Below are 27,882 nucleotides of genomic sequence, written 5' to 3'. Positions count from 1 at the left end.
GTGTGTGTGTGTGTGTGCGCGTGTGGATGCGTGTGTGTCTGTGTGTGTCTGTCTCTGTGTGTCTCTGTCCCTGTGTGTCTCTGTCCATTTCTGTGTGGGCCTATTTCTGTGCCTCTGTGTGTGTGTCTGTCTGTGTGTTCTTGTGTGTCTGTGTATGTGTCTTTGTCTGTCTTTGTCTGTCTCTGTATGTCTGTCTGTCTGTGTTCTTGTGTGTCTGTGTCTTTGTCTGTCTTTGTCTGTCTCTGTATGTCTGTGTGTGTGTCTTTTGTCTGTCTTTGTCTCTGTATGTCTGTGTGTGTGTCTTTGTCTGTCTTTGTCTGTCTCTGTATGTCTGTCTGTGTGTTCTTGTGTGTCTGTGTATGTGTCTTTGTCTGTCTTTGTCTGTCTCTGTATGTCTGTCTGTGTGTTCTTGTGTGTCTGTGTATGTGTCTTTGTCTGTCTTTGTCTGTCTCTGTATGTCTGTCTGTGTGTTCTTGTGTGTCTGTGTATGTGTCTTTGTCTGTCTTTGTCTGTCTCTGTATGTCTGTCTGTGTGTTCTTGTGTGTCTGTGTATGTGTCTTTGTCTGTCTTTGTCTGTCTCTGTATGTCTGTATGTGTCTGTGTGTATGTGTGTCTCTTTGTCTCTGTATGTCTCTGTGTGTGTGTGTCTCGGTCTGTCTTTGTCTGTCTGTTTGTGTCTGTGTCTCGGTGTGTGTATGTCTCTGTGTTTAGGTTCACGGGATCCTGCGCAGGTCCAGCTCCTTCAACACGGGCCGCATTGAGCACCTTTACCATAACCCTCAGACACACACAGAAGGAAGTGAGTAACTCACATCACACATGCAGACTTTTCAATAATATTACACTTTAGATTTATTCATATTACTTCTGGGTTGCTAACAACACTTAGCCTGGCATTACTCAGCGCCTCAGCTATTTGTAGCTTAGTTTGAAGTGTTTATACATTAAAAGCTAATTTTCTGAAATGATTCGAAATGCACTTCATTTAGCAAACCGAGTTTCGAGTCAAATCCGTGCGTCCGCACCTGTCTTCACATTGAACGTGATTAATCAAGTCTGGCTCATGCGTGAACATAATTGAGAGTAATTGCTAGCAATCACAAGATGCAGACAAATGCCACAGATGGAATGTAAAGTCAAATCATCTAAAAAGCAGCTTTAAAGTTTGATGGAGATGAATACCTCCATTTAAAGATTTGACTCCAGGTTGTGGAGAGAGGAAAGAGTTTTTAGCACCACTGGAAACTTGATGTTCAGAGTGAGGAGTGGATCATCAGTCAGTTTCGTTTGCTCGGTGCAGTTTTAGTGGATCTCTGTTTCACATGTCACTATTTCACCGTACTGGCATTTCCCTAGCAACTATGAGGTGAATAATGACACGTCGTACCTTCATTCATATTGCTCACACTGCAGGACATTACATTTCCAAAAACCAGCAGTGGAAAAGATGGTGCAAATGATTAATTCTCATGCAGAGTTTGTAAATGTAATTAGGGAAATAGAATGCATGCGTGTAACCATAACACACAAACACACACATACAGAAAGTTGGATAAGTGGATGGACGGACAGACAGACAGACAGACAGAGGGAGAGGCCAAGAGATAGATAGATAGACAGACAGACAGACAGACAGACAGAGGGAGAGGCCAAGAGATAGACAGACAGACAGACAGACAGACAGACAGACAGACAGACAGACAGACAGACAGACAGAGGGAGAGGCCAAGAGACAGACAGACAGACAGACAGACAGACAGACAGAGGGAGAGGCCAAGAGATAGACAGACAGACAGACAGACAGAGGGAGAGGCCAAGAGATAGACAGACAGACAGACAGACAGACAGACAGACAGAGGGAGAGGCCAAGAGACAGACAGACAGACAGACAGACAGACAGACAGACAGACAGACAAATGGGGGGGGGGACCGAGACCGAGTGAGTGATGGTGGTGAGACAGACAGACTGACTTAGAGAGAGTGAGAGAGAGAGACTAAGATAAAGAGACAGACAGACAAATAGAGAGATAGAGAGTGAGAGATAGAGAGAGATAGACAGACAGACGCACAGAGAGAGAGAGGGAGAGACAGACAGACTGACACAGAGAGAGAGAGATTTTAACAGGAAGTTGTTGACAATATATGGCACTTTAAGGTTGCTTCTTTAAGCAAATGACCATCGACGCCATACACTTGTGTGCAGACTTTAATAAATACACTTAATAAATAAGTAATTGGGATATTATTCAAATCTATACTAATAGTTGTATAAGTATAAAATATAAAAGCCGTGTATATGATGCCAGCTACGTGTTTTTAAAAACCCAGAAGTGCACAATAAGGTACAATTCCTCTTGAACGCAACTTTATTGTTGGATAAAATGTGAAACGTTTAATGAACACTAACTATACCACATATCGGCAGGATCTGACCGTTCAACAGGGTGTAAGTTATTTGTTTAATTAATATATTCTTCAGCTTCTCTTAATGGCATACAATCTTGTCTGTCTGGTTTTCATAGCTGTATTATTATGGAAAGTTTGTTAAATGGTCACGTAAGATTACTGAAATTGAAATATGGCATGAAAACCAGACTTCATGCTGTTCTACTTTGAAGATGGGTAGCTGGGATTTTTTTTCTCTTGATAATCAGTGAAATAGCTGATAACTGTCTAATATAATAGTAATAAGAATATATAGATATGGCATGACTTCTGTTGTTTTTCCTTGATGGTGAATGAGTCGGTGCTGGGGGCAGGTGTGTACTTTTCGACTGTTTTAATGAAGAGTAAACTACTTTGGTTAAATGATTCTTCATTATTAATCACATTTTAAAATAAATAAATCATCAAAAATAATAATCAAAATAATTTTCAGTTATTTTTATTTATTTATTGTATTCATTTTTTTCATATAATTAATTCTGTCACGAAGTAACAAATTTTGCCTTTTACTTTACTAAAAAATTTACTTAACTGTGAATTCTCTTATAATTTAATTTAGGAATTAAAAAAAATCTTTTTCAATTTTAAGTCACAGATATCTTACAGTTCCTACAGTAAAAATCAATCTTACAGTTTAAAAACTTCTTAGTCACATTACTTATGCAATTCAGCATAGCCTTTTTGCTTACTGTCATGGTTTTGGACAGTGGGAGGAAACCTGAGAAACCTTTTCTGATAAGAGAGAAAATCCGAAGCGCCACACAGACAATAAGTCGAGCAGCAGACCCTGGAGCTGTGAAGTGGCTGATTTAGTTATCTCAAGTGAAGATAACCAGTATCATCGGTAATTGTTTAGTTAATTAACACGGTATTGTGCGACTCTACACAAAGCCGTCAACTTGGTCAGCTTTTAGGTTTCTTCTATGAATAAAACTAGATTTAAAAATTGACTCTCCAACTCCTCCAAGCTTTCGTTCCCTTTCATTTTTCTGTGATTTATTCTTTGCTGTTTTCGTGGTGAATACCCGTTTCCCCGTCCTTTCAAAATGCATCCTGCCAGTAAGATATTAATTTTAAGATTTTCTTTCATGATTAATTAGACTTGTGTATATATATTGTGTGTTTGTGCATGTGTGTATGTGTGTATGTGTGTGTGTTACAGATATGAAGCTGCACTATGGGGACCTAACTGACAGCACTTGTCTTGTGAAAATTATTAATGAAGTCAAACCCACAGAAATCTACAACCTGGGAGCACAGAGTCATGTTAAGGTAAAACCACATCCTTGCAATCTTTCATTTTGTTTTTAATTTATTCCGTGTGTATTTGAAAGTGCTGCTTTGTCTGCTGGCTGCTTACACCTACATTAGCTATGATATGACACACACACACAGTACTTTTGAATGACCGGTGGGTGTGTGAAGTGAACCAGTGACCCTGTCCGGTAATAGCTATGAAGAGTGGGTTGAGTGTGTGCACAGTTTCTTTTTTCTTCACTGTTTTTTCCCTTGCGTGCTCCTCCTGTTAAGAAATTTGGGAAGTAGTTAGGAGGCTGTTAGTCAGTGGGTTGGTCAAGACATGAATGCTTGTGTGTGTGAAAACAAGACAGACAGTGGGTGGGTTTTTTCAGCATTGAGCAACAGGAACAAAGTCTATTGAGTATCCAACAGGAGGATGGGATTGCAAGAGGGGGAAAAAAAAAGGACTAACAGGATGTGGTGAGATGTGACTGAAGCACTGATGGTTCCCAGTAACCTCCAGCTTGATCAGTGACCTTAGATAAGTTCTTAGTGGGCTCTCTCTGTTCTAAGACATGGCCTAATAGCATCTCAACAGGAAACAACAACATTACAGATTTAGAATTACAGAAACAGTTAGATAGAGTTTGCTGTAGGAATTCATAAGAATATAAAAGTGATCCCAAGCTTGGAGAACATGAATCCCTTCATGTAAGTGAGGAATAAACCACGAGGTACGCTGTTACAGGGAAATAAACAGCTGTGTGGTGTAATGTAGACTGACATTAAGCAGAGTTGATTATTTTCCAGTAACAGCATGTGGTGGAGAGTTTTATTTCTCTAAAACCACAGCAATTTGCTAAGTTGTACATTTTGTCTATTTGTAGTTACATTTAAATGTTGCGGAACGTCCATGAAACCAGTTTACTTGCTTTATGACAGCAACAGACACTCGTTCTGTCACCAGCCTCCTTTTTTTTTCTTTCTTGAAGTTAACAAGACAAAAAATGCAGCTTGTCATGTTACTAAGAAACCTGAGAAAGCACAAAGTCCTCCTGAAGGTTTTCTTGTCAGAAAAAAGCATGAAACAAAAGTCTCCTCACAGAAAACCAAGCAGATACCACTAACATGATAACTGATTAGAATGACAGCGTTACAGTAAACTGTAATTTACCTTACAAATGGGAATACTGTGACTGCTGTGCTGTTAAAGATAATTAATCAACACCTTCTGATTACAACACCAAGCAGATTAAAGATTTGGTCTCATTAAAGACCTTTTCCCACTATTGCGTTATTATTATTATCATTTATCATTAAATACAAATAAACACGATAAACACAGTATCATTGCTCCTTTCTGCTCTGATTATGAGGAAGCCACTTTTTGCGGTAGCTTAAGTAGTTAAGGATCTGGGTTGTTGATCAGAAGGTCTGGGTTCAAGCCCCAGCACTATTGGGCAATTGAGCAAAGCCCTTAACCCTCTCTGCTCCAGGGGCACTGCATCATAGCTGCCCCTGTGCTCTGACCCCTAACTTTCTCAGCTAGGATATGCGAAGAACTGAATTCCACTTTGCTGTAATGTATTTGTGGAAATAATAAAGGCTTCTTCTCCCACTTTATAGTAGTCAAACTGCTAGTATCCAAAAAAGTATCATGTGCCATGTTTCTGATTGTATTGTGTCACTATAGTACTGATATTGCTGATGCCTTCTGTAGTAGAGACTTCTACAGGGAACTAGGCAGGGGAAATCTACCTGTTTGATGAGGGCAGTAACAGTTCAGCGGTTGTAACCTTGAATGTATGATCAGAAGGTCTTGAGGTTAAACTCAACCATCAAGCTGCCTTGAGCTCTTTACTCTCAACTGCTCAGTTGTAGATAAAGGCATCTGGATTGCTGCTAAATGGTGTAAATGTTAAGCATAGTACAGCTAGGATCAGCATCAACAATCAATAATAGATAGTGGAGTAAGATGGGAATTAATCTGAATTTGCTACAGAGGTATGGCTGTGTTCTTAGGATACAATTCACATGTCCTTAAAATCTATAGAATGTAAATACATTTAAAGCAGCCACATGATGCTATGAACTTTGACACACAGTATTATATGTTGAGAGAGAGAGAGAGAGGACTGTAGAATGCTGAATATGATTCATTTTTAAATGATAGTAATAATAAAAGTGTGTGCTATCAGTCTGTACTTTATTCAGCCAATATTACCCCAGCTCTTTGCCTCATGCACACAGTTATCAAGCTCCATAAGTCTAAATCACTAAATCTTTGCACTTATTTTTCCATTGAGTATATCCAATGTAGTCATGTACCACCAGTGGGAGTATAACTCCATTTATTTAAGACTTTTATAAATACAACTGGAAATATTCTAGCTACTTTTAGTGCAGAGTTGTTCCATTTTTGTTTTATTGTGGCTCTGACAGCACAACAACTGCTCAACAGCTCAACGGCTCAACAGCCGAGTTGTGTTAAAAGATGAATAATTCATGTTTGTGTGCCTGTAACATCTGTATGTGAATATGGCGAGCAGCAAGAGACAGCAGATGCAGAGTATCTAAAGCATGAACCCACTGGAAAGTCGTCACAGTCCAGAGTAAGTGAATGGGGTAAAAGAGAAGCGACTTGAATAATTCAGGTGAGGTAGAACTGCTTTGTAGTGAGCTGCGATGAAATAACGATGATAATAATTAATGTTGTGGACAAAAAAAAATTGCTTTTAATTTCCTACCTTGTGTGCAACCTGTTGTGTGATGATAGTGATGATAAAAAAAAGCGGGGTCTGTTCTCAGCATCCCTGTGGAGATGCTGCAAAGTAGACAGTTTGGAATAAATTCACAGGTCAAGCCTAGGCTTTAATTACGAAGGCTTTTCAGTGGAGAATCTGGACTAATCGCCAGCCTGGGAGTGTGAGATGAATTGGTTTTTGAGTCCATGATTTTTGTATTTCGAAGTGTAATTGCTCAGATGAATAGATTAAACTAGAAAAAGAACAGAAGCTTAAAGTTCTTTGAAATGACGTACCGCAGTGTTGTAACTGCAGTGTATGTTTCCAGATCTCACCGCCTGAAGGAAACAGCCGAGGCGTGATCTGTCTGATGATACGGTGGTTGTTACTTGTTGGATTAATTGGCATGTGCAGGTGAACACTAATCTTTTCAGAACTAAAAAAAAAAAAAAGAAAATTTGAAGAAACCAAGCAGCATGCACAATAAAAGCTTTGTAATTAAATATATAAAGAGAAATTAAAGATGACAGACCCACATAATACTAACTGCAGTGTCCTGCAGTGACGTGGTGATGTTTTTTCAGGGACAGAAACATGGTGTTCTACATCAGAACCTTGATAAATGATAAATACTTTGGCTGCCCAGGGAATTCCTGGACTTAAATAGGAAGGCACCAAGTGTTTTTGGCTACTCACTAATACACTAATAAAAGCCTACTCGGAATTTCGAGAGTTTCAAGAATCCCCCAGCATCAGCCACGTCCATTTGTCAGCCAAGCCGAGCAACTTCTCACCTCACTAACACTCAACACTTCAACATTTTGCAAAAATGTTATAAACAGAGTGCCGATAAAGCAGGAAAAAAGTACTTAAAAATGAAAGCCATTAAGAAGAGCTTATCAAAAACAATAGACATATAGCACAAAACAAGGGCAGTGCTTCAAGCAGTGGCCCAAATAAATTTGAGGTCTACTAACAAATTGTTTGAGGTCTACTCACACTGTAAGTATGTTTGCCTCATTCATACCTCTGAGGCTGAGGGTTTGATTCCTGCCTCCACTCTGTTGGTGTGGAGTTTGCATGTTCTCCCTATGCTTTGGAGGTTTCCGCCAGGTAATCTGGTTTCCTCCCCCAGTTCGAAGAAATGCGATGTAGGCTGATAGGCATTGTCTCTAAATTGTCTGGTGTATGTATGTGCCCTGCAGTAGGCTGGCACCCCATCCAAAGTGATCCCTAAGTCTCTTGGGATATGCTCCAGGTTCCCTGTGACTGTTTAGGATAAGCAATACAGAAAAAGGATGGATGAATTGGACGGATAATCAATCATAGATGTCAGAGAACATTTTATTTTGCTTTGTTTATGTTTCAATGGTTTAGAAAGTGCCCATGAAAAGCACACCCGGGTGTCCAATCTCGGATGTTATCAATGACTGCCTGCCCCGATCATCAAGACCAACATACTGGATAAGAGCTTTCATTTTCACTCATTGTCTGTAGACCTTTTTTCCGTCTCCTAGCCTATCCTTTGTCGATGTTTGCCGTCTTGCGTTTGATGTTTTTTTTTTTCAGGTTACTTTCACTGCAAAAGATGGCTTAGTTTGTCACAGAGTGCAGTTTGCAGTCGGCTTTGCTCTGACTGCTATCATTAATCATGAAATAATTCTAGATTGTTGTCACTGTGGCACAGCATACTGCACTGGGCTTACACCGTGAAGTATGACGTGCTATCAGATGTACATATCAGTGCAATCGTGCAAGTGACTGATACCAGTATCTGTATTCATGCGTCTCTAGTTAAAAAACATGGCCTGTATCCTGACTGAAGTGAAGAGTGACTACGGCTTTTCACGCACATTTCCTGTTCTGACCCATAGGGGGCAGCAGAGTGTCGCTCTCTCTGTGTTTGTGTATGTGTGTCCTCTGCTTCTTTGTACAGGAAGAAAGATAATAGCAAATTTCTCCCTATTACAAAAGTAAACCCTTTTTCCCCCCACTACATTTACTCTGTGTTTTTTTTCCCTCCATTTTTTTTTTTGAAACTTTAAGTGTGGTTAGAGTGTACAGACGATGTGTACAAAAAAGCCGCTGGCTGTGCTAAATCCCAGGATAAAGTGTACTGTGGTGTATCTTGGTGGTAGGCATAGACTTAACAGTGCGTGCTCAAATCCCTCCTTGCACTGAGTGGCGGCTATTTGTTTAGCTCAGATGGATATTTTTCCCCCCTAAGAGCATTTGAAGGTCTGTTTGCATCGGGATTAGAAGCGTAAGGGCTAGGAGACTGAGGCTGAGCGAGTTGTTAACGACGTGATGTTGATATTTCTATAAATAAAGTCACAAAACACTTTTTTATAACAGGTTGTTTTGTAACATGGACCAGCTTTATTATTTCTCAGACAGGACAGGAGCATGTATCTGGTTGGATGCAGCAAAACGATTTGACGTGTAAATTTTTGCTTTTTACGCTCCGTTTATTTTCAAACAGACTTGAATCCAGAGTTCATGAACAGTATGATGCATGTTGTGTGAAAACGTCACGTGTCACGAGGTGAGGAATGATCTCGCCATGCTAAACAGCTCATTTACAAATGTGTTCCCAAATTAGTTAAGAAATACTTATAATATGGCGGTCATGGCCAACCTGTAAAGCTAGACATCAGGTTATTAGGAGTGATTCATTTTAGAATCAAAGAGTGAAACCCACGCACACACACTCGTAGTGCATTAGCTTGTGTGTGTCTGTAAATCAGTCTTACCTTGGCTGATGTCACCACTAACAAATGAGGCCTTATTCAGAAGAATGACATCACATCACCACAAACAGATTAAAACCACGATTTATTGTGGCCCTGCAAAAACCCACACGCGCTGATTTATTTCGTTGTGAAAGACATGAATCACATAGGCCAGTTCATGTTCCATGGGGGCCTGACAGAATTTCGGTGATTTATTCCCAGTCAGTGTGCTCCCTCTTTTATCACACTAAATTCACGTTAAATGTGCCATCAGCCTGACATCCACGTACGTCGCCGGGACTTTCTCACTCCAGCTTGTTCCTGCATGCATGCACCCCTTGGCCGAGGAATGCCTCCTCCAGCTGCAAATAATGCCATCGCTCCATATGTTCTGCACCATGCCGACTGTTCGACTGGTTTTGCCTTACTTCGCATGTATATATTTTTTGAAATGTAATACGCCACTTTACGCTGTTCGGAATGTCACGTCTTGGTAAGCGAGAGCATTTCAGTGTTAGGATCAGGACAAGGTTCCTCCAATGGTGGTGGTGAAGGAATGCACCGAAACGGAGGATAGGTGTTCTCTAATGACAAGCACACACCTTTAAGATTTTATCGCTCATGACAGATTTATGTGCGAGCGCCGATCGTGTTCTTTGCACGCTGCACCATGTGTCATGATGACTAAATATGTCTAATAGTCCATCAACGTCAAGCTGTTGGGAAACTACGCAGAGGATTTGATTTACAGCACACAGGCTTTTAGGACTGCCACGTTCTTTACAGAAATGTGTGCAACACATTCTCTCGCTTTCACACACACACACACACATGCAGTTTTGATTGAGTATGTCTGAAAAGTTATTCTGTAGTGGGGGTATATCTGGGAGTAAACTGACACATTCCTGTCACGAATCCATCCCCTCAAGCAGCTCACGCTTTTTGGAGAAAAATACTGTGGCTATTTCTATAACGGCTCTTTGAGTAGTAGAACACCACACACACAAATCGACCGAAGGTGATTTTTAGATCGCAAGAATATGCAGCAGTTTAAAATGTTCTTTATATCCTTACACTGAGATGCTGCTTAATAACATATCATGAAATAATTAACTGGCAACGTGGTGCGTAATTTTCTATTCTTCTTATTAATCTCCACTCCCACTGCACTAGCGTTACGGTGAAAAATAAGATGTCTCATAATTTTACAGAAAATTATTAATATGCGTAAATTAGGTCAGGCTACACTGAACTGGATATTGACTCAAAATCTGTGTAATATTGGAGAAGGGTAAATTGTGGAATTATACAGAATCATTATATGCAACATTGCACTACACAGTCCTTATTAAAATTCCAACCAGTCCATTTTGGCAGTATATTTAAAAATCTTACCTGATCATGAACACTGCATGAAATATCTTGAATGTAGCTGATTTTTATATAGAGAAAACAAAAAAAAATATTATTAAGCCTTGATATTTTTAAAATAATATTATCTTATTATAATTATTTTAATAATATTATCTTATTATATCTTATTTCAGAATGAGAAATATTAAATTCAAAATATTTGCAATTTATTATTTTTTTTTTGTGAGAATTTTTTCTTTGTGAGAATTTTTTTTTTTCATCTTTGACCACACTGCTGGAGGAAGACATTTATTTTGCTTGCACTCTGAATGACATGGCAGGGTTTTTCCCCTTCCCTCTACTCCAAGGCGGTCTTCTCCTGTAATAAATAATTCTCAATAAATAATTCATCTGTAAAACGTCTTATCTATTAATATAAATGCTATATTGCTCAGATTTTAGCATCGATTAAACAAACTTTATTTTCTTTTGGTCAGTGGGCCTTGAAACTGCATAGCTGCAGCCTGCTTTGAAAAAGTTTATTATTATTATTATTATTTTTTTTTGTTAAATTTTGCTCCTTGAGTCTTGGTTCACTGCGTCCCCAGAAAAAAAAGATCACACCTGAACTCTATTAGTTAAAAGTGCAGCTGTCTCGTGTTGAGCCGCGCTCTCAGCCCTCAGGAAACCCCTGCATTATGCATGTGAACTGCTTCAGTGGTGTGCTTGGGGAACGTTTTCTTTCAGGATTTTGTTTTCTTTGTAACATTTTGCAGATTTCAGCAGTCCCAGCAAATCAAGCTGAAGATCAGGGTTTGTAATTTTGATTTACTCTGGAGTAACTCGCTGATATTTACAATATTTACTTAAGGACATTAAAATTTACATTTTAATATTTATCACATTTTAGTATCACTTTTTATTTAGTCATGTAATGTCGGCCTCAAATAATTACAAACAGTGGATTTCAAATCATATTATAATAAAAATAACAGTAATATCAATATTATTATTAACATCAATAATAATAACGATAATAATAATTATTATTAGTATTATTATTATTATTATTATTATTATTATTAACATTATTATTATAAAATAAAAGCTGTCTCTGTTGCTGAGTTAAATAGAATTGTGACTGTCATGTAGTGCACTATGTACGTCCCTCTACCTTTTGTTATACCCTTTATAGTGAGCATATAAAGTGAATAGGAAGCCAATTGGAATTCAGCCTAACTTTTTGTTGCACTGTCTTTGTGTTTAAACTGTTATTAATATTTTAATATATTTAAATGAATGAAAATTGGAATTTGAAATGTACATATCTGTATTAATACTTTTTAAAGGACTTGTACATTTCTTTTAGCACTTTCAAAAGGAACTGTACATTCCTATTAGTCCTTTTTATTCGTACTTTGTGCATATGAACAGGGATTTTTAAACATAAAAGGTGCCAAAAGTCGTAGAACTGGAGATAAAGTGCTAAAGGTTTGAAACTGAATCCTCGTAATCGCATTACACGAATATACTGCAAGCACGGCCAAAATCCCGCTATATAAACAGCGATGCTATATATAAGATTTGTTCTCATGTGAACACTATTATTAAGTTGTCACACAGGAAAATGGACTGGACCCCCCGTATTGCCCAGGAGTGTCTGTACCTCTCTGCATAATGGATAGTTATGTTTGGGGCACTATAACGGCGGCATAGGCGAATTCCAGCGGCGTGATGCTGCAGGGGATTTCAGCACAAACGCTGTTTAGCCTGTCACTGTGCTATCGCTGTTTGGTGCACATTTAACTGTTCTGACACACAGTTAACCACACAATAGCTCCTCTCATTCTTTCAAACTTCTAACTGACAGCACCTGTCAACTGAGATGACACAACATGCCCTGCGTGTGTATGTGTCAGGGCGAGAGGTGCGCCGCTTAAATGGGGGGGTCTGCTAACATGTGGAAGCTGTTAGCTGCTGTCAGCACTAAGTTAACCTGCAGCAAGTGTACACACACACACACACACACACACACACAGATATATATATGTGTGTCAGACAAAGACAAAAGAGTGGGAGGGTCGTTACACCTCAGACAGTGATCAATATTCAGACTAGACTGTGCACAAGTTCTTTAAAGAGATACTCCAGAGTTTTTCAGCTGCAGCAGCTGTAGTGTATATTAAAAAATTGTATACAAAATCTGACACCTTTCTCTGCACTGAAACTCACCTACAATTGAAGTCAAGGTGCAGCTGTTGAATTTCTTCAGTAAACATTAACATGCTGTAGAGCTCGAGTGCAAAATTATTGCATATTAGTTCCTATCACTTTTATCCCAGATGTTAAGTTTTTTTTTTTGTGTGTGTGTGTTTTTCTTTTTTAAAGTTGAATAAATGGGTAAAGTATAACTAGACATGACATGTCATTTTTTTTTTACCCATAATACCAGTACTGAAAGCTTAAATATCTGGCGATATCAATATCCATCTGGTATTGTTTTCTCTACAAACTGCTAAGCTTTAAAATGTTTTTTCCCCCCGGCATTTTTTTTTTTACTGGTGCACTTTACATCCTTTACCAAAAATATCTGATGTAAATTAAATAAAATAATTCCTAACCCACCAAAATAAAAACCAGAGCTAAGTCAATGTTATATACGTCAATGTTATATGAACATTTCCAATTCTAAAAGTACATTTATGGCATTTGCCAGATGCCTTTAACCATAGCGACTTTACATTTATCTCATTATTTTATTTTTATTTTTTTTTTTCAATTTTACAAATGGGCAGGTGACAACCAGTGACCAGTGACAACTCGGTGACCATGGAATTTAATCTGGGTATTAGATCCTTGCCTTCTCTAATTATAAGCATGAAGTCTTCTTCTGAGAAAGTAATCCCGGCTCAAATAAGGCAACTTGTTTAGATTTGGAGAAATTTTGCACACACATTTTATTTATTTTTGAGTGTCTCAACACTTAGTCTTAGTTATATTTACCACATTTTTTATTCTTTTTTTAAGCCTCATGGTTGTCCCAGACCTCTAGGGTTAGGATTCCAGGAGTTCTCCATTTCCCTGTGTTTGCAGAGATGTCATGTTCTTTCCCTGAGTAATCCACGTTCTTCTCCAGGTTTCTTGCGGTTCAGAAAATGGATAGATGGATACACAAAGTATTGCACACATACTACAGAGGCGGTAGAAATAGCAGGAAAATGGTGGACTCCTCTTTTAACCAGTTCCCATTACATATGAGTCAATAAAAATCCTGGTGTAATGGTTCTTTTTTTAGCCTAATCTGACTCTGTGCATAAACACATTCGAGTCTCGCGTGATGAGGACGGCCCAGACCAGCGTCACGCTCATACTGCAGCCCATAACGATCGGGCTGGTTGCCGTGTTTGTATGTTTATATTGGAGAGGAGCAATGAATGATGAGGTGAGGTGGGGTGCCGGGTCAGTCAGAGAGAAAGGAGTAAGTGAGTTAAAAAGGGGGGGGGGTAAAAAAGAGATTAGTATCAAATGAAGCATGAGTTTAATTGGCTGATGAATTTCCTTCAGTGGCTGAGGAGCAATGATAGAAAGAGGGCGAGAGAGAGAAGCAAATGAAGAAGAGGGAGTAAAGTGTGTGTGTGTGTTGGCCATGGGACACGTTTGGTAGAAACCTCATCTCTGTCAGCTCTAACTGAGTATCTGCCTGCTCAGCAAATGGTTTTGCTGTATATTTGTCTACTTTCCTAATAAGCCTCTAATCATTTCCAACAACAAACACACTCCAATGAACCCCTGCAACGGTCATGGCTCATTGTGGTTGAATATTGGAACCAGGGAGCAGGTGAAAGCAGTGTGCAAGAATAACAACTGGAAAATACGCCTCCTTAATTTTGTATTGGAGCTGCAAGTCTAATACTGCTAACGCTAGAGAAACCCTATAGCCTCAAATTTACCCCTGTTTTAAGTCTCACACGCTTTAACAGTAACATTTACTCCTAAACAGGTTTAAATTAGACAAATTGATTCATTAAAAAAAACTTCTAATTGTCACTTCTGGCATTTACGCCTTTGGGCCATTTTAGGCCACGCTTCCTGATGCTCTGCTACAGTGACCCCAACACATGTCGAGGAGAAAAGGGACTTCCTCCTGATATTTTTAACCCTGTGGAACTCTTAGGTTTACTTTCAAAGAGACCCAATGTTTCAGAAATGACATAAATAGGTCCGTGTGGGAGTATTTACGTTAAACTATTTATGGACATGATCTTATTATGCCTCATTCCGGAGAAACCGTATAGCCTTAGTCTTTGATATCTGGTGGGTTTTTTTGGTTGTTGTTTTATCTGGTGCCGTCTTATCTGGTGTTTGAGTCATCAAATTTGAATAATACACTTCATTTGCTCTGCATCACTGAGAATATCATTTGCATCCAAGCTTTGCTCCGATTGCCTCACACTCTCTGGGGTGATGTGATTTTCTTGCTGATTTCTAGACTTTTGGTAGAAATGAGTCTTCTAAGTTTAAAAAAAAAAAGGTCTCTGAAGACTATATTTTCCCTATTTTTCAAATAACTTGTTTCTTTTCCCTCAGTCTAATAGATATTAATGGTGGTACTTAAATCGTAGACACAGCTAATGTGAGTGGTATTGTTCAGCACAGAATCCAGCGCCGGTTCTGCAGACTCTCTTGTCCTCATTTTTCCCACAGTCACCATAACCCATAGCTCCGATGACCACTTCAGGCTACTGATCGCCAGGCAACACAGCTGAGCGAGTCTGTAAACATGTCGAACCAGAGACGGCGAGATGACATCAGCTTTCTGTGGCTGCGCTGTTTCTCCAAACTCGCCCTTTTTCTTTTTCTGCTTCATGCTCTGTCTTGGATCATCTGGCTCTTTCAGCTCTCACACTCACCCACACATGGCTCAAAAAATGCCATCAGTCTTCAACAAAGACACCAAACTATTTAACTATTTGCCATTTCCATTTCGCGTTAATCAGCTGTCCGTGTTTGTGGCTTTCTCTCGGAGGTGTGGTAGATACACTGCTCCGATTCTGATCATCCTCCCACGGCAGACATGTTTCTGTCATGATGGAACGCCATGTGGAGGCGTGTAAATGAAAGGAGTGTGTCGATGTTGAGAAGTAAAGCCATTTTGAGCCGGTATTAGCTCATGTCAGTTTTCTCTCACTTAGTCATCATTCTCATCTGCCAGTGGCTTTTGGGTTCCCCCATCACGCCTGGGGACTATTCTGAGCTCATTATGCGAGTAAAGAGTTTGCAGTAACTGTTACACTGTGTATGTGGTGGGAGGAGAGCAAACTGCTGCATCATAAGGATTACTCCTATGGACAGAAACATTAACTCTGTAGACAGAATGTATAATAGTTAGGTTTTGAAATGCTGAACTATTCCTTGAAGACACATCTTGGAGTATGTGCAATTACCACAATCCAGAATTTCCATGAAAAGCATGTTCACTCAGAATACAGCTGCTGTTCAGTCAGGAAATGTTTTTAAACTAAGACACTTTTGAGGTCATAAATCCACCAATCTACATAACCAAAGCCTAATTATAAACTTAAATGCTTAAAAAAAACTTAAATATAAAACATAAATGCATTGTTGATTGGCAAAGAAAGCTAAACTCACAGCAACAAAGTGATCGTTTTTGAGTTTTGGCGACTTCCGGCAACATGAGTGACAGCAACCTCTGGCGACTAGACAAAGACAAAGATGTACAGCAATATGAAAATGTGTAGAGACGTTTAACTTCATGCAAATATGGAGCCACTTGGTGTAGCGACTACCAGTGGGAGGGAGTAAAGACAGTAGAGCATATGTGATCCATGGCCAAGAGCTCACACTGCTTCTCCTTCATCTCATATGATATGATCTATACACACTCCTGAATTTTATACACAAGCATCAAACCTCCCTCCAGAATGATTTATTTTAGCAGCATGAAAATGCTTTATTTTGAAGTCAAATGTAAGTTGTGCCACTGATTATAATGTCACATTATTACCATGGCAACCGGTTGCCTACTGACGACTGACGGTGCAATAAAATCACTGTATGTGTGAACAGAGTATAATTGTTTTGGGGGAAGCTTTCTATAAGGAGACTTTTATTAATTGTTTATGGAAGGAGTATCCATGGTTAGAGCTCTTTCATGTCAGGGAATTTTCTGCTTTTTTGTTAATTATTATTTCTTGTAACTTTATTTTGTATTTTTAATTATCATTTTTTTATTTTATTTTTTATTTATTACCTTATTACCTATGTTTGTGGATATTGCTGGAAGTTGTTAATTTCCCATTGGGATGAATAGAGTATCTGTCTGTCTGTCTGTCTGTCTGTCTGTCTATCTATCTATCTATCTATCTATCTAATCTACCACAGACTGAGTACTTATTAATTTTTGTCTTGTTAATATTAAGAAAGAAAGAAAGAAAAGAAGCTGGTGAGGAGGCGATGTGATAACAGGAAACCTGACATGTATCGTAGATGATCTACAACTTTAACTAGAAATGGATAAAAAGTATGATGTGCTGTTCATTAATTTAAAAAAATGTCTTTATTGGCAAATCAAGGCTAAATGACATATATTAAAAGAATAAAAGACTTAGTGTGGTGCTGTTAAGTAGAATAATCATTTACATCCGCTTCACAGCACGAGCCCAGTGTGGATTATTTTCCTGTAACAGCAAAACCTTTCACATGTTCCTCTTTTCAAAAACAGTTCTTCAGACAAAGGTATAATTGGTCAGGGACACCAGTAGGATATTTTGGACCCATGACCTGGATTAGGTTATTGAACTGGACCCTAGACAAATATTTTCTCCTGGACAGTTTTTACTCCTTAAGAGCCTCTTGGGCTTCCTGTCTACTCTGGAAACAAGACTAATAACTGTTCTATATATAAGAACAGCTTTGGTACTTTTTTTTTTCTGTCTCATTTTAAGATGAGTGTAAAAGTTGTGCTTTTGAATTAAAGCTGTCTTTAAGTATGGAGGCTTTCAGCTCTTTTCTTAGGGACTCGTGGCTGTTATGATCACATGTACATTACATATCCAGTGGATAAAGTTTAGGAATATTTCTTGGTGATTAATGAGGTTTTTGTGTCAATTTGTCAGATTTCCTTCGACCTGGCAGAATACACCGCAGACGTGGACGGCGTGGGGACGTTGCGCTTGTTGGACGCGATAAAAACATGCGGCTTGACGGATAACGTGCGTTTCTACCAGGCCTCCACCAGCGAGCTGTACGGCAAAGTGCAGGAGATCCCACAGAAAGAGACAACGCCGTTCTATCCTCGATCACCTTACGGTACACACACACAGTCATTCCTAGAGCCTTCTGCCACCTGCAAGATAAATCCCAAGTGCAATGATTGACAAGCTTCTTCCTTATCCAGCCTTTCAGTAGAAAAAATTACCCTTCATAAGTTGTCTTTTAAAGCAAAAAAATAAATAAAATAAAAAAGACAAGATAGCTCAGAAGATTGCCTGATGATGGAGATTTTTCAGACCAGAAAAATGTAAATAGTAAACATGAAGCAAAAATTAAATTTACACAATTTTTAAAAGCTTATCCCATATGAAGAACAGTCGGTCATGTCTGGTGTCTGTTTAGTTCTTTAGTGTTGTTATAAAATAATAATATAAATAATAATTAAGAGCAACTTATTGCTTCTACTTCACCACTGAACTGACTGTCCTCTAACTTTGTCTTTGTGTGTGTGTGTCTGTGTGTGGGTGTGTATGTGTGGGTGTGTGTTTCTCAGGTGCTGCTAAGCTTTATGCGTACTGGATAGTAGTGAACTTCAGGGAGGCGTATAATCTGTTTGCTGTGAATGGAATTCTCTTCAATCACGAGAGCCCTAGAAGAGGTGAGATCACAGGACACACACATACACATGGCCAGTGTAATAGCTTTAAGAGGGTGTGTGCTGAATGGTGATGTACAGTTTACTGTAAAGAGCAGAGCAGTACCTCCCACCACAACACACACACACACAGTATATGTGTGAAAACTGTAGCTGGAATGGCTATGGTGTTATGCTCTAGTTTTAGCATTTTAGATGACAAATATATTCTGTGGTTGGTTCTCCTAAAATTTAAGTAGTGGGCACAGGCTCTGTCTGTCTGTCTGTCTGTCTGTCTGAGAGAGGACGGGGTAGATATGTACATGAATGCAGAGAGAGAGAGAATGAAAGTGTATGTGTAGGCCAGAGGGAGGGGACAGATCTGGGTTAATTTCCTGTCCACCGTGAGGCAGACATTCATTCCAGCGGCAGATCAGAGAGTGAAGTCTATTTAGAATTCGGTTCTACATTTTAACCCCTTCATGTTAAACACACTTCTGCTGCCAGTAATGAACACAGTCATTTCCACTGGACCAGGCCTGAGGTGGCATTTAACAAAAACAACACACACAAATCCACAAGTGTAGTGAAGAGTATAAGAACTAAAACCTCAGCTACCGTCTGTTCATGCGTGAAGAGCTGATGTGAAGCTGTGATATTAAAAAACACACATATTATTTTTATATAATTAAGGATAAATAGAACAGTATTGCTAAGGTGGGAATTAGAAATAACACAACATGTGAACAGTAAAACCACTTATCATAAACAAGTTTATATTTTCGTTTATTTTACATTTACACAATTAAAGAGGTATCCAAAAGGGAACAAAAGAACAATTTTGCAAGTGCAAAATAAAAGTAGTGGCAAAACATGAGAGCAGCAAAGTAATCGTAGTAAACCTCAGAGTTACAAAAATCACAGAATATGAAGATAATGAACTATGAAATGCAAAATAAGATTAAACAAGAAGCATATAAATCAGTACATCAGGCAGCTGAAGGAGTTACACATAAATAGAAATAATAATTGATGTAAATAAAGCAAATCCAATGAAAATGTAAAAATGCTGTACAGTAATAATGTGACAAAATGTAAAAATGCTGAACAGCAATAATGTGACAAAATGTAAAAATGCTGAACAGTAATAACACGACACGAGTGCATGCATGTGTATTATTTTATTTACCATTTTATTTATTTATTTTTCCAGTGGTAAAATCAGGAATTAAATAATAATTAATGTTACAAGAATGACATTAATAATTCTAATCGATGGTGATGTCTATTTATATAGTCTCTTTTTAGAAATGTTACAAATTGGGCTTAGTCACAAAGATTAGATTAGATTAGATTAGATTAAATTCATTTATTGTCACTGTGCTAGGTACATGTACAAAGCCAATGAAATGTAGTTATAAGCAACCAGAAGGGCAAAGTGGTATATGACAATACAATCTGAATAAAGATATATAGCTATGGGGGTGATGTATACAGGGTGTTATAAATAGGGACATATGTGGTCTATAAAAATATAGAAACAGTATACAATATATAATATTATTATGGATGAAATATACAGAAGGGCAAATAAGGCATAATAACTTGTTAGTTAATACCTGATGCTCTGTAATAAAGTCTGTATAAAGTTATTACTTATTTATTAGTTATTACTTGTGTAATTATTACACAGTTATATCAAGGGTAAAAGCTGCTGTCAGAAATTTATTTTTTTTTCTGTCTCTGTTTTGCTGTGTGTGTGTGTGTGTTTGTGTGTACGCACCATGCTGACAACTATTGTCACTGACACTGTTGTCTGGTGAATACTTTGCTTTTGATGAAAGAGAAGCACTTTAAAGAGTTGGAGCTCTTCAGCTGAGGGACCAGCAGCAGTATGAATGTGTTGAAGTTCTCAGCTGTCCAGCATGCGCAAAGCCAAACACGTTTTTCTACACTCTGTCTCACACACCTGTGTTTGTGTTAACCTTGTTGGCAGAGTAACCAAGGAGGCGAATGACAGAGATGCTGCTTTAGTGTTCAAAATGAAGTGTCACTCGTCGCATTCTTTTACACACACACTCACACACACACACACACAAACACACACAGCCACACACTGGCTGGAAAAGTAGACCGAATGTTGCTAGTTAGCACCCTCCATTTGTGTGACAGGACTCTAATAGCAGCTGAAAAGAATATAAAAAGCCTCAGTGTTCAGACAGAGAGAGACGAAGATTTCGAAACAGCTTTTTTTCTACGGGTTGTTTTTTTCTGCTCTCTCGCATGCACACACCTGCAGAAGGCCTGTTTTTTTTTTTTTTTGGGTGCCCCTGAGCAGGGAGGTTTTAGCCAGGCAGATCCTAGGCTGCGGTCAACTCTCTGCTTCTCTGCTCCTCTTCACGACTCCCCTCACACACATAATTACACTCCAACTGGAAACACGAGCCGGTGTGTGGAGACGGCCCGTCGTAGCCTTTCAAACACACGCTAACACACACACAGCAAATCCATGATAGCCACGCTCTCCTCGATCGCCAAACATGGAAGGTGAAATCGGATCTCTCACTGCCCGCTGCAGTGCTTGCAGCCGCAGCAGTGTTTAGTGCGCTGTGCACAGAGTTGCCCGTCTCGTTTCTGCCAAACTCCCAACACCTGGCTGTGAGTGGTGTGTGTTGAAGGAGCCCTTTGTGATGGAGCACAGTGCCTCTGGGGGACACCATTAATTCAATTCAGTTTTATTTGTATAGCACTTTTAACAATGGGCACTGTCTCAGAGCAGTTTTACAGAAATTCAGAATAAAGTTTAAAATGAATTTCTATGTTTCCGTATTGAGCAAGCCTGAGGCAACGGTGGCAAGGAAAAACTCCGAGACGATATGACGATGAAACCTTTAAAGGAACCAGACTCAAAAAGGAAACACAGCCTCATCTCCCTCATTTAACTTCCCCTCAGTGTATTCCCGTGTCTGTGTTTACACACATGCTTAAACATACTCTAATATATTTTAACATGCTGCTGTTTATGTGGCACGGAACAAAGCAACAAGCCGCATGTGAACTGAGTTTTTCTAAATTCTGTGCAAATTAGGTATGACACCAGTAACATAACAAATCCAAACAACTGGCTCGAATGATTCCACAGACAAACTATAGTGCATGTGGTCTGATTTTTCATCACTTCCTCACTCATATCTTTACAATTTGAAGAGCAAATATGTCAGAAAAACTGTGGGTTCATTTGATCCTATCATGTATGACCTCTTGTGTAGACGTTGCAGATAAAATCATTTGTTCCTCTAATATGTAGTTAGTACAGTTAGCTTGACACAATCTACAGCTGACATGAATGACTTGTAAATACTAGTGGAAATATAGTGTCATAAATGGCTAGATTAGTTTTTATCAGTGAAAATATCCTCAGCAGCATTTATGTGTTTTTGTGCGGCTCCTGGGTTTGTTAGTGAGAATGCTGCTGGTTTTCTAAGCTGCCAAACTGTGTTTATTAGGAACGTCAGACATTCATGTATTTCTGAAACTCTGTGTTGCTGCTAGTGCAAATTGTATTGTTATAATCAAATCTGTTTCTAATCTAAACCAAACACTTTTTTCGCAGTGATTTGCGTCAAAAAGAATAAACAAACCATTGGTGTTAAATCACTGTAATGAAGCGTACCACAATTATTAATTCAGCTCTAAATCTTCACAAATGACTGGAGGTCATAAAAATGTGATCAAATAAAATACCAAGTAACTCAGTTACACTACCTAGAGCTGAGGACCACGAACAAAGAAACAGAGCGATTTTTATTAGGAACTAAAACACAACTAAAAAAATAATCTTTATTTTATGCTGGTTAATGCTAGTGTGAGAACATGATGAATGAATTTTTTTTTTTTTTTTTTTGATGGCTGTGTGTGTGATGTGGAAGAGATGGCACCAGGATAAATTAATGTAAGAAGGCAAGCCAGTTGAATTAAGAATTAATTATGTCGCATTACTGCACAGTGAAAGTCACATACTTCTTCATTTCTTCCCATACTTGGAGGGTTGGGGTCAGCGCACAGAGTCAGCCATGATGCAGCACCCCTGGAGCAGGGGGGGGTTAGGGCCTTGCTCAAGGGCCCAACGGTGGCAGCTTTGACAGTCTTGGGGCTTGAACCCCAATCTTCAACCCAGAGCCTTAACTACTTGAGGTACTGCTGCACCACAGTGTGGCAGTATGATGTTGTGATGTGATAAACAGTGGGAAATCTTGGGTCCTGTCATTTACGTGAATGTTTCTTTGACATGTACCACCTACAAAAACATTGTTGCGGACCCAGTAACAACCCTCTTCATGGCAATGGTATTCCCTAATGGCAGTGGCCTCTTTCATCAAGATAATGCTCCCTTGCTACACAGCAAAAATTGTTCAGGAATGATTTGAAGAACATGAAGATATTACTGGATTATTGGAAATATATAGCACACTGGCTGCATCTTACACACCTAGAATCAGACTTGGTTATGCAATAATATGCAATCACATTTACTCAAAATTATTTGATAAGGTTTTCTAGCATTAACATCTACCCTGTTTGGCTGATGAGTTTATCCAGAGTGAATTATCTCATTTTATGCAACTGAGCAGTTATGCAGGGTTAAGAGCCTTGCTCAAGGAGCTACTACTTTCCTTTCTACACTTGAAAGTTTTCAGCTCGTTTATACTGGAATTGTAGTGTAACTAATCGTTTAAATGCTATAGCATGTTGACTACAGATGATGATTTTGCTTCTCATGGCTTGTATGTATAAATTCGAGTTAAGTAACTAGCACATGGATACACCAGATCTGACTTGTGGGAACACGTTTACACGTGCACACGCATGTCCACGCACACACGCATAATGAGGAGCGCTTAAAGGAAGTTCCCTAGTTATAAAAGCTGCTTATTGAACGTTCATGCTATTGGACTTGTTTACTGCGAGCGTAACCCGAGCCCGAGCCCCCATGTACCGCTCCTGCAGCTGTGGTGGAGTGGAGTTACTGACTACATTACTACTCCAACCTCTGTCTGCTTTTAAACGCAGTCCAGCCCAGCAGGTCTTTTGAGCGTCCAAGGTTTCCCACAGATCTGAGCACGTATGTGTGTGTGTTTCTCTGGCAGCTTTGCAGGACGTTGGAGCTGCTCACGCTGCCTCCGGGGTGGTCCACTGACTAGACAAGACTCTCATTTTATGCCTGTGTGTGCTTGTGTTTGTGTGCGCGACTAAATGACTGACTGACTGACACACTGCGGGATTTATTTTGGCCTGACAACTGAGATTTATCCTGACATTTTTGCATTGGGGGTGGAAGAAAAGGAGCAGAGTGAAAGGGAGAAGGAGAGAAAGAGAAAATAAGTTTAAGATAGGCAAAATGGGGGGAGGATGTTGAATATGATGTTTATTGAAACTGAATTGAAACTGTATAAATAGTAGTATTTAAGTGTGTGTGTGTGTGTGTGTATTTTGCAGGCTCTAACTTTGTGACACGGAAAATTAGCCGCTCAGTGGCAAAGATCCACCTCGGCCAATTAGAGTGCTTCAGTCTGGGTAATCTGGACTCCAAGAGAGACTGGGGCCATGCCAGAGACTATGTGGAGGTACACACACGCGCACACACACACACACACATATATATATATATATATATATATATATATATATATATATATATATATATATATATATATTATACTGTTAGATATGTACTGTCTAGCTTTCTGTCTAATTTGCAATATTAAAACATTAAATCATTTAAATACATAGTAATCACATGAATAAACAGCAACATAAAATTAAAAAGTACATTTTTGCTTTTTTCCTTTTAACCCAAAACTCAGGGATTCTGAATCATTTCAGTGTACATCTAAAGAAAAGTAAACACAGATAGAGAAGTATGCTAAGTATCTTGAAGATTTTCAAGCTGTTGTATCAGCAAACTCGTGTTTTTCAAGTTCGCTTCTGTAATTTTGCCCTGGAGCAACGACGATAATGTAGCCAACATCAAAGCCTTTAACCACCAGTTTAGCCTTGTGACAACAAGCTGTGCAAATCATTACACACTCACTTTAAGCCGGTGTCTCACACATCTGTACATGACATGCTGTTTTTAAGTACACTTTCAGACATGTGGATGCATTGACCATTCTCAACTCCTTAAGACATTCTGTAGGATAGATAGATTGACAGACAGACAGACACACAGATAGATAGATAGATAGATAGATAGATTTGATAGATAGATAGATAGATAGATAGATAGATAGATAGATAGATAGATAGATAGATAGATAGATAGATAGATAGATAGATAGATAGACACACATATAGATAGATAGACAGACAGACAGACACAATTTTTTTAATTTATTTTTTTTTAAATTATTTTTTAAATTTAAATATATGGATATGAATGGATATAGATATGTCTATAGATATATGTTGTATATAATACAAGTAAACATTATATATAAAAGAAGATAACAACTTCATTCATGTAAAGAAAATATTTTAGATTTTATAGCACCTCTACATCACTGTCAAGTATGTGTAGTGTGTCAAATGCCTTCATGGTGACCGGTAATCAAATGTTTTGAGGAAAATGGAGAGGTCACTATGTTGAAAAAATACGCTTTTGCACAATTTGCCAGTGAAATATTTATTTGGATACTGAGTGTAGTGTCATTGTTAGGGTTAGATGCACACATTGTATTAATTTACCATAGTAACCTCAGTAGAAACTGGTGAAAGTGTGTGTGAGAGAGTGTGATTTCTGTTTGAGTGAATATGGGAAGCAGTATGAAATTATGTGTTATATACAGTATGAAATCATAATATTTATCTTACCAGCTATTCTCTTTCAGTTTTGCCTTTTAAAACGGAATTACACAGCAGCCTCCACTAAGCATTTAATTAATGTATGGCTTTTTATGTACAGATTGCATAATTTAAACAGTATAGTTTCATATTTCTTTATCGTGTTATGGTTCTTTATCATGGACAGAAGAAGATGCTCAGATGGGTAGTGAAATGTTTTGATATAACTAGAAACAACATCTAGTTGACATGACTCAACTTCCAGATATTATGGTATACACTGATCAGGCATAATATTATGACCACTGACAAGTGCCGTGAATAAGACTGATTATCTCATCATAATGGCACCTGTTAGTGGGTGGGATATATTAGGCAGCAAGTGAATATTTTGTCCTCAAAGTTGTAGAAGTAGAAGCAGGAAAAATGGGCAAGTGTAAGGATTTGAGCGAGTTTGACAAGGACCAAATTGTGATGGCTAGCCGGCTGGATCAGAGGATCTCCAAAACTGCAGCTCTTGTGGGGTGTTCCCGGTCTGCAGTGGTCAGTATCTATCAAAAGTGCTCCAAGGAAAGAACAGTGGTCATGGACGGCCAAGGTGGTGCACGTGGTGAGCGAAGACTGGACCGTGTGATCCGATCCAACACACGAGCTACTGTTGCTCAAATTGCCAAAGACGTTAATGCTGGTTCTGATAGAAAGGTGTCAGAATACACAGTGCTTGACTTTGCTGTTTTGGCAGCAAAAAGGGGACTAACACAATATTAGGCTGGTGGCCATAATGTTATGCCTGGTCAGTGTATGTTTATATCATTGTATCGTCACACTCCGAAGAATATACAAGTAAGAAGATTTAAGAAACAATTCCGTCAAAGTAGAACTATATGTAAATAACAAACTCCTATCTCTAAATATTTAAATGAAAAAGATCACTCCAATGTTCACTAATTTCACTGAATCTTGGTCATGGTGGATGCAGAGTGTGTAGACCAGACAACCCAGAGGAAAACACACACAAGCACAATTTATGATGCACGCAGTAACCTAAGCTTCAAACCTAAGTTGACCCAGGGACCCTGGAGCTATGAGGTGGCAACTCTGCCTGCCACACCATCATATTTCAAGAGCAGAATTGTCTGTTAGAAGCAATTTGAATAATGAAAATGCAAATTTAACTTAGAAACTAGACACAACGTCTGTTTATGTAAAAATGATAATACCAAGCTGACAGACGTCTTCTGAAGTGAGTGTGTGATGATTTAGGCATGTAATTATAACCATCCTTGTTAACAGCATTAATATCTCCAGTGCAGAAGTATTCATATTTCAAACCTTTTGGATGAGAAGAACTATTTCTTTGGTTTAAAACAAAAACAGATTTAAAATATGTTATAAAGGAAAAGATGGCCACAAAGTCAAACACTGGCTTATTGCTGCGTTCTCCAAGCTTGATATAATTTTAAACCCCAGCTAATTTTCTCATCGTGTTGTTCCGTGTCCTTTTTTTTTTCCTTTCCCTCGAGTGGTTTCACTCCATGTCAAATTGAATGTGAGAGCTCTGGGCTTCAGCACGGTGTGTGTGGGAGACTTTTAGGAAAATGGAGGTGTTTTGTACCAGTTGTGACTCTGTGTGAGATCTGTGAAGTCCTCTGAGTCACACAGCTTTAAAATAGCAGCTGTGGAAAATGCAGCATTACTGTCAAAGTAACAACTATTGTGTGTGTGTGTGCGCGTGTGTGCGCGTGCGCGTGTGTGTGTGTGCGTGTGCGTGCGTGCGTGCGTGTGTGTGTGTGTGTGCGTGCGCATGCGTGTGTGTGTGTGTCTATGACTATGAGGGGGAGCAGGAGTGAGAACGAAAGAGAAAGCGAGTGTGTGTATATGTGAGAGAGAGCTATTTCTGTGTGTTTGTGTTTATCTGTGTGTGTGTGTGTGCGCTTAAACTCTCTTGTGTGTAGTTTGGATTGTTATATATTATTTGTGTACAATATTGAGCGCTTTAGAGATACACCTGATTGACTCAGCAGCAAAGGTAAAAGGCAGCTAGTGTATGAAACAGTGAAATTCACACAGCATCTTTTCACCGTGAAGCAACATACATGCCGCTTATATATTAATCCGTAGAGGTTGGTTGAGGAAGTGTGTGTAGTATGTAGATGGAGTTTGATGTTTTTAAAGGGTGGAGAGGTTAGCGTGATGGGTTTGGGGGGTTTAGAATCCAGTGGCCGACATCCAATAAGGGAAATAAACACAGCTGCAAACTGAGACCACCTTATGCTCTCTCTCTCTCTCTCTCTCTCTCTCTCTCTTTGTGTGTGACCGAGAGAGAGCAGGTTTTTACCCCCCTTGAGAGGACCAAGTGTCCTAATAATGATAGGAATACGTGTCAGTTTTGACTTTCTGGGAACATCTGGCAGAACTTTTTTTCTTTATCTAAAAATTCACAACATTTTTTTTTTTTTCCTAAACACTAAAACAGCCCAAAAACTTATTTTCTGATACCATGGTTTAAGTGTGGTCTAAAGGATTATTTAGCTGCAGTAATATAAAATCATTGGTTAGATAGTAATCCGCATCTGTGCATCCTGTCCTGTCATTTCGGAGTATTTTTAGCACACTTTATTCTTACTAAGGAGATGCATGTGTGTATTCACACAGGTGGCAC

At 38.8% G+C, this 27,882-nt stretch overlaps 1 protein-coding gene across 2 annotated transcripts in view; it reads left to right on the top strand.

The window, feature by feature from the left end:
- gmds (GDP-mannose 4,6-dehydratase) overlaps positions 1 to 27,882 on the top strand; it is a 76,386-nt gene that overhangs the window by 11,893 nt on the left and 36,611 nt on the right. The window contains exons 3-8 of one of the 2 annotated variants that reach the window (XM_058379324.1): positions 712 to 799; positions 2,426 to 2,446; positions 3,608 to 3,717; positions 17,650 to 17,842; positions 18,300 to 18,404; positions 23,877 to 24,004. In XM_058379324.1, the coding sequence (XP_058235307.1) occupies positions 712 to 799; positions 2,426 to 2,446; positions 3,608 to 3,717; positions 17,650 to 17,842; positions 18,300 to 18,404; positions 23,877 to 24,004 (645 nt within the window). The remainder of the gene's footprint in view (positions 1 to 711; positions 800 to 2,425; positions 2,447 to 3,607; positions 3,718 to 17,649; positions 17,843 to 18,299; positions 18,405 to 23,876; positions 24,005 to 27,882) is intronic. The other variant, XM_058379325.1, reaches the window with a different exon arrangement.

The sequence above is a fragment of the Hemibagrus wyckioides genome, linkage group LG25 (assembly GCF_019097595.1).
Source record: "Hemibagrus wyckioides isolate EC202008001 linkage group LG25, SWU_Hwy_1.0, whole genome shotgun sequence".
NCBI lineage: Eukaryota > Metazoa > Chordata > Actinopteri > Siluriformes > Bagridae > Hemibagrus > Hemibagrus wyckioides.
The sequence above is the reverse complement of the archived record's forward strand: the minus strand, read 5'-3'. Positions and strand labels throughout refer to the sequence as shown.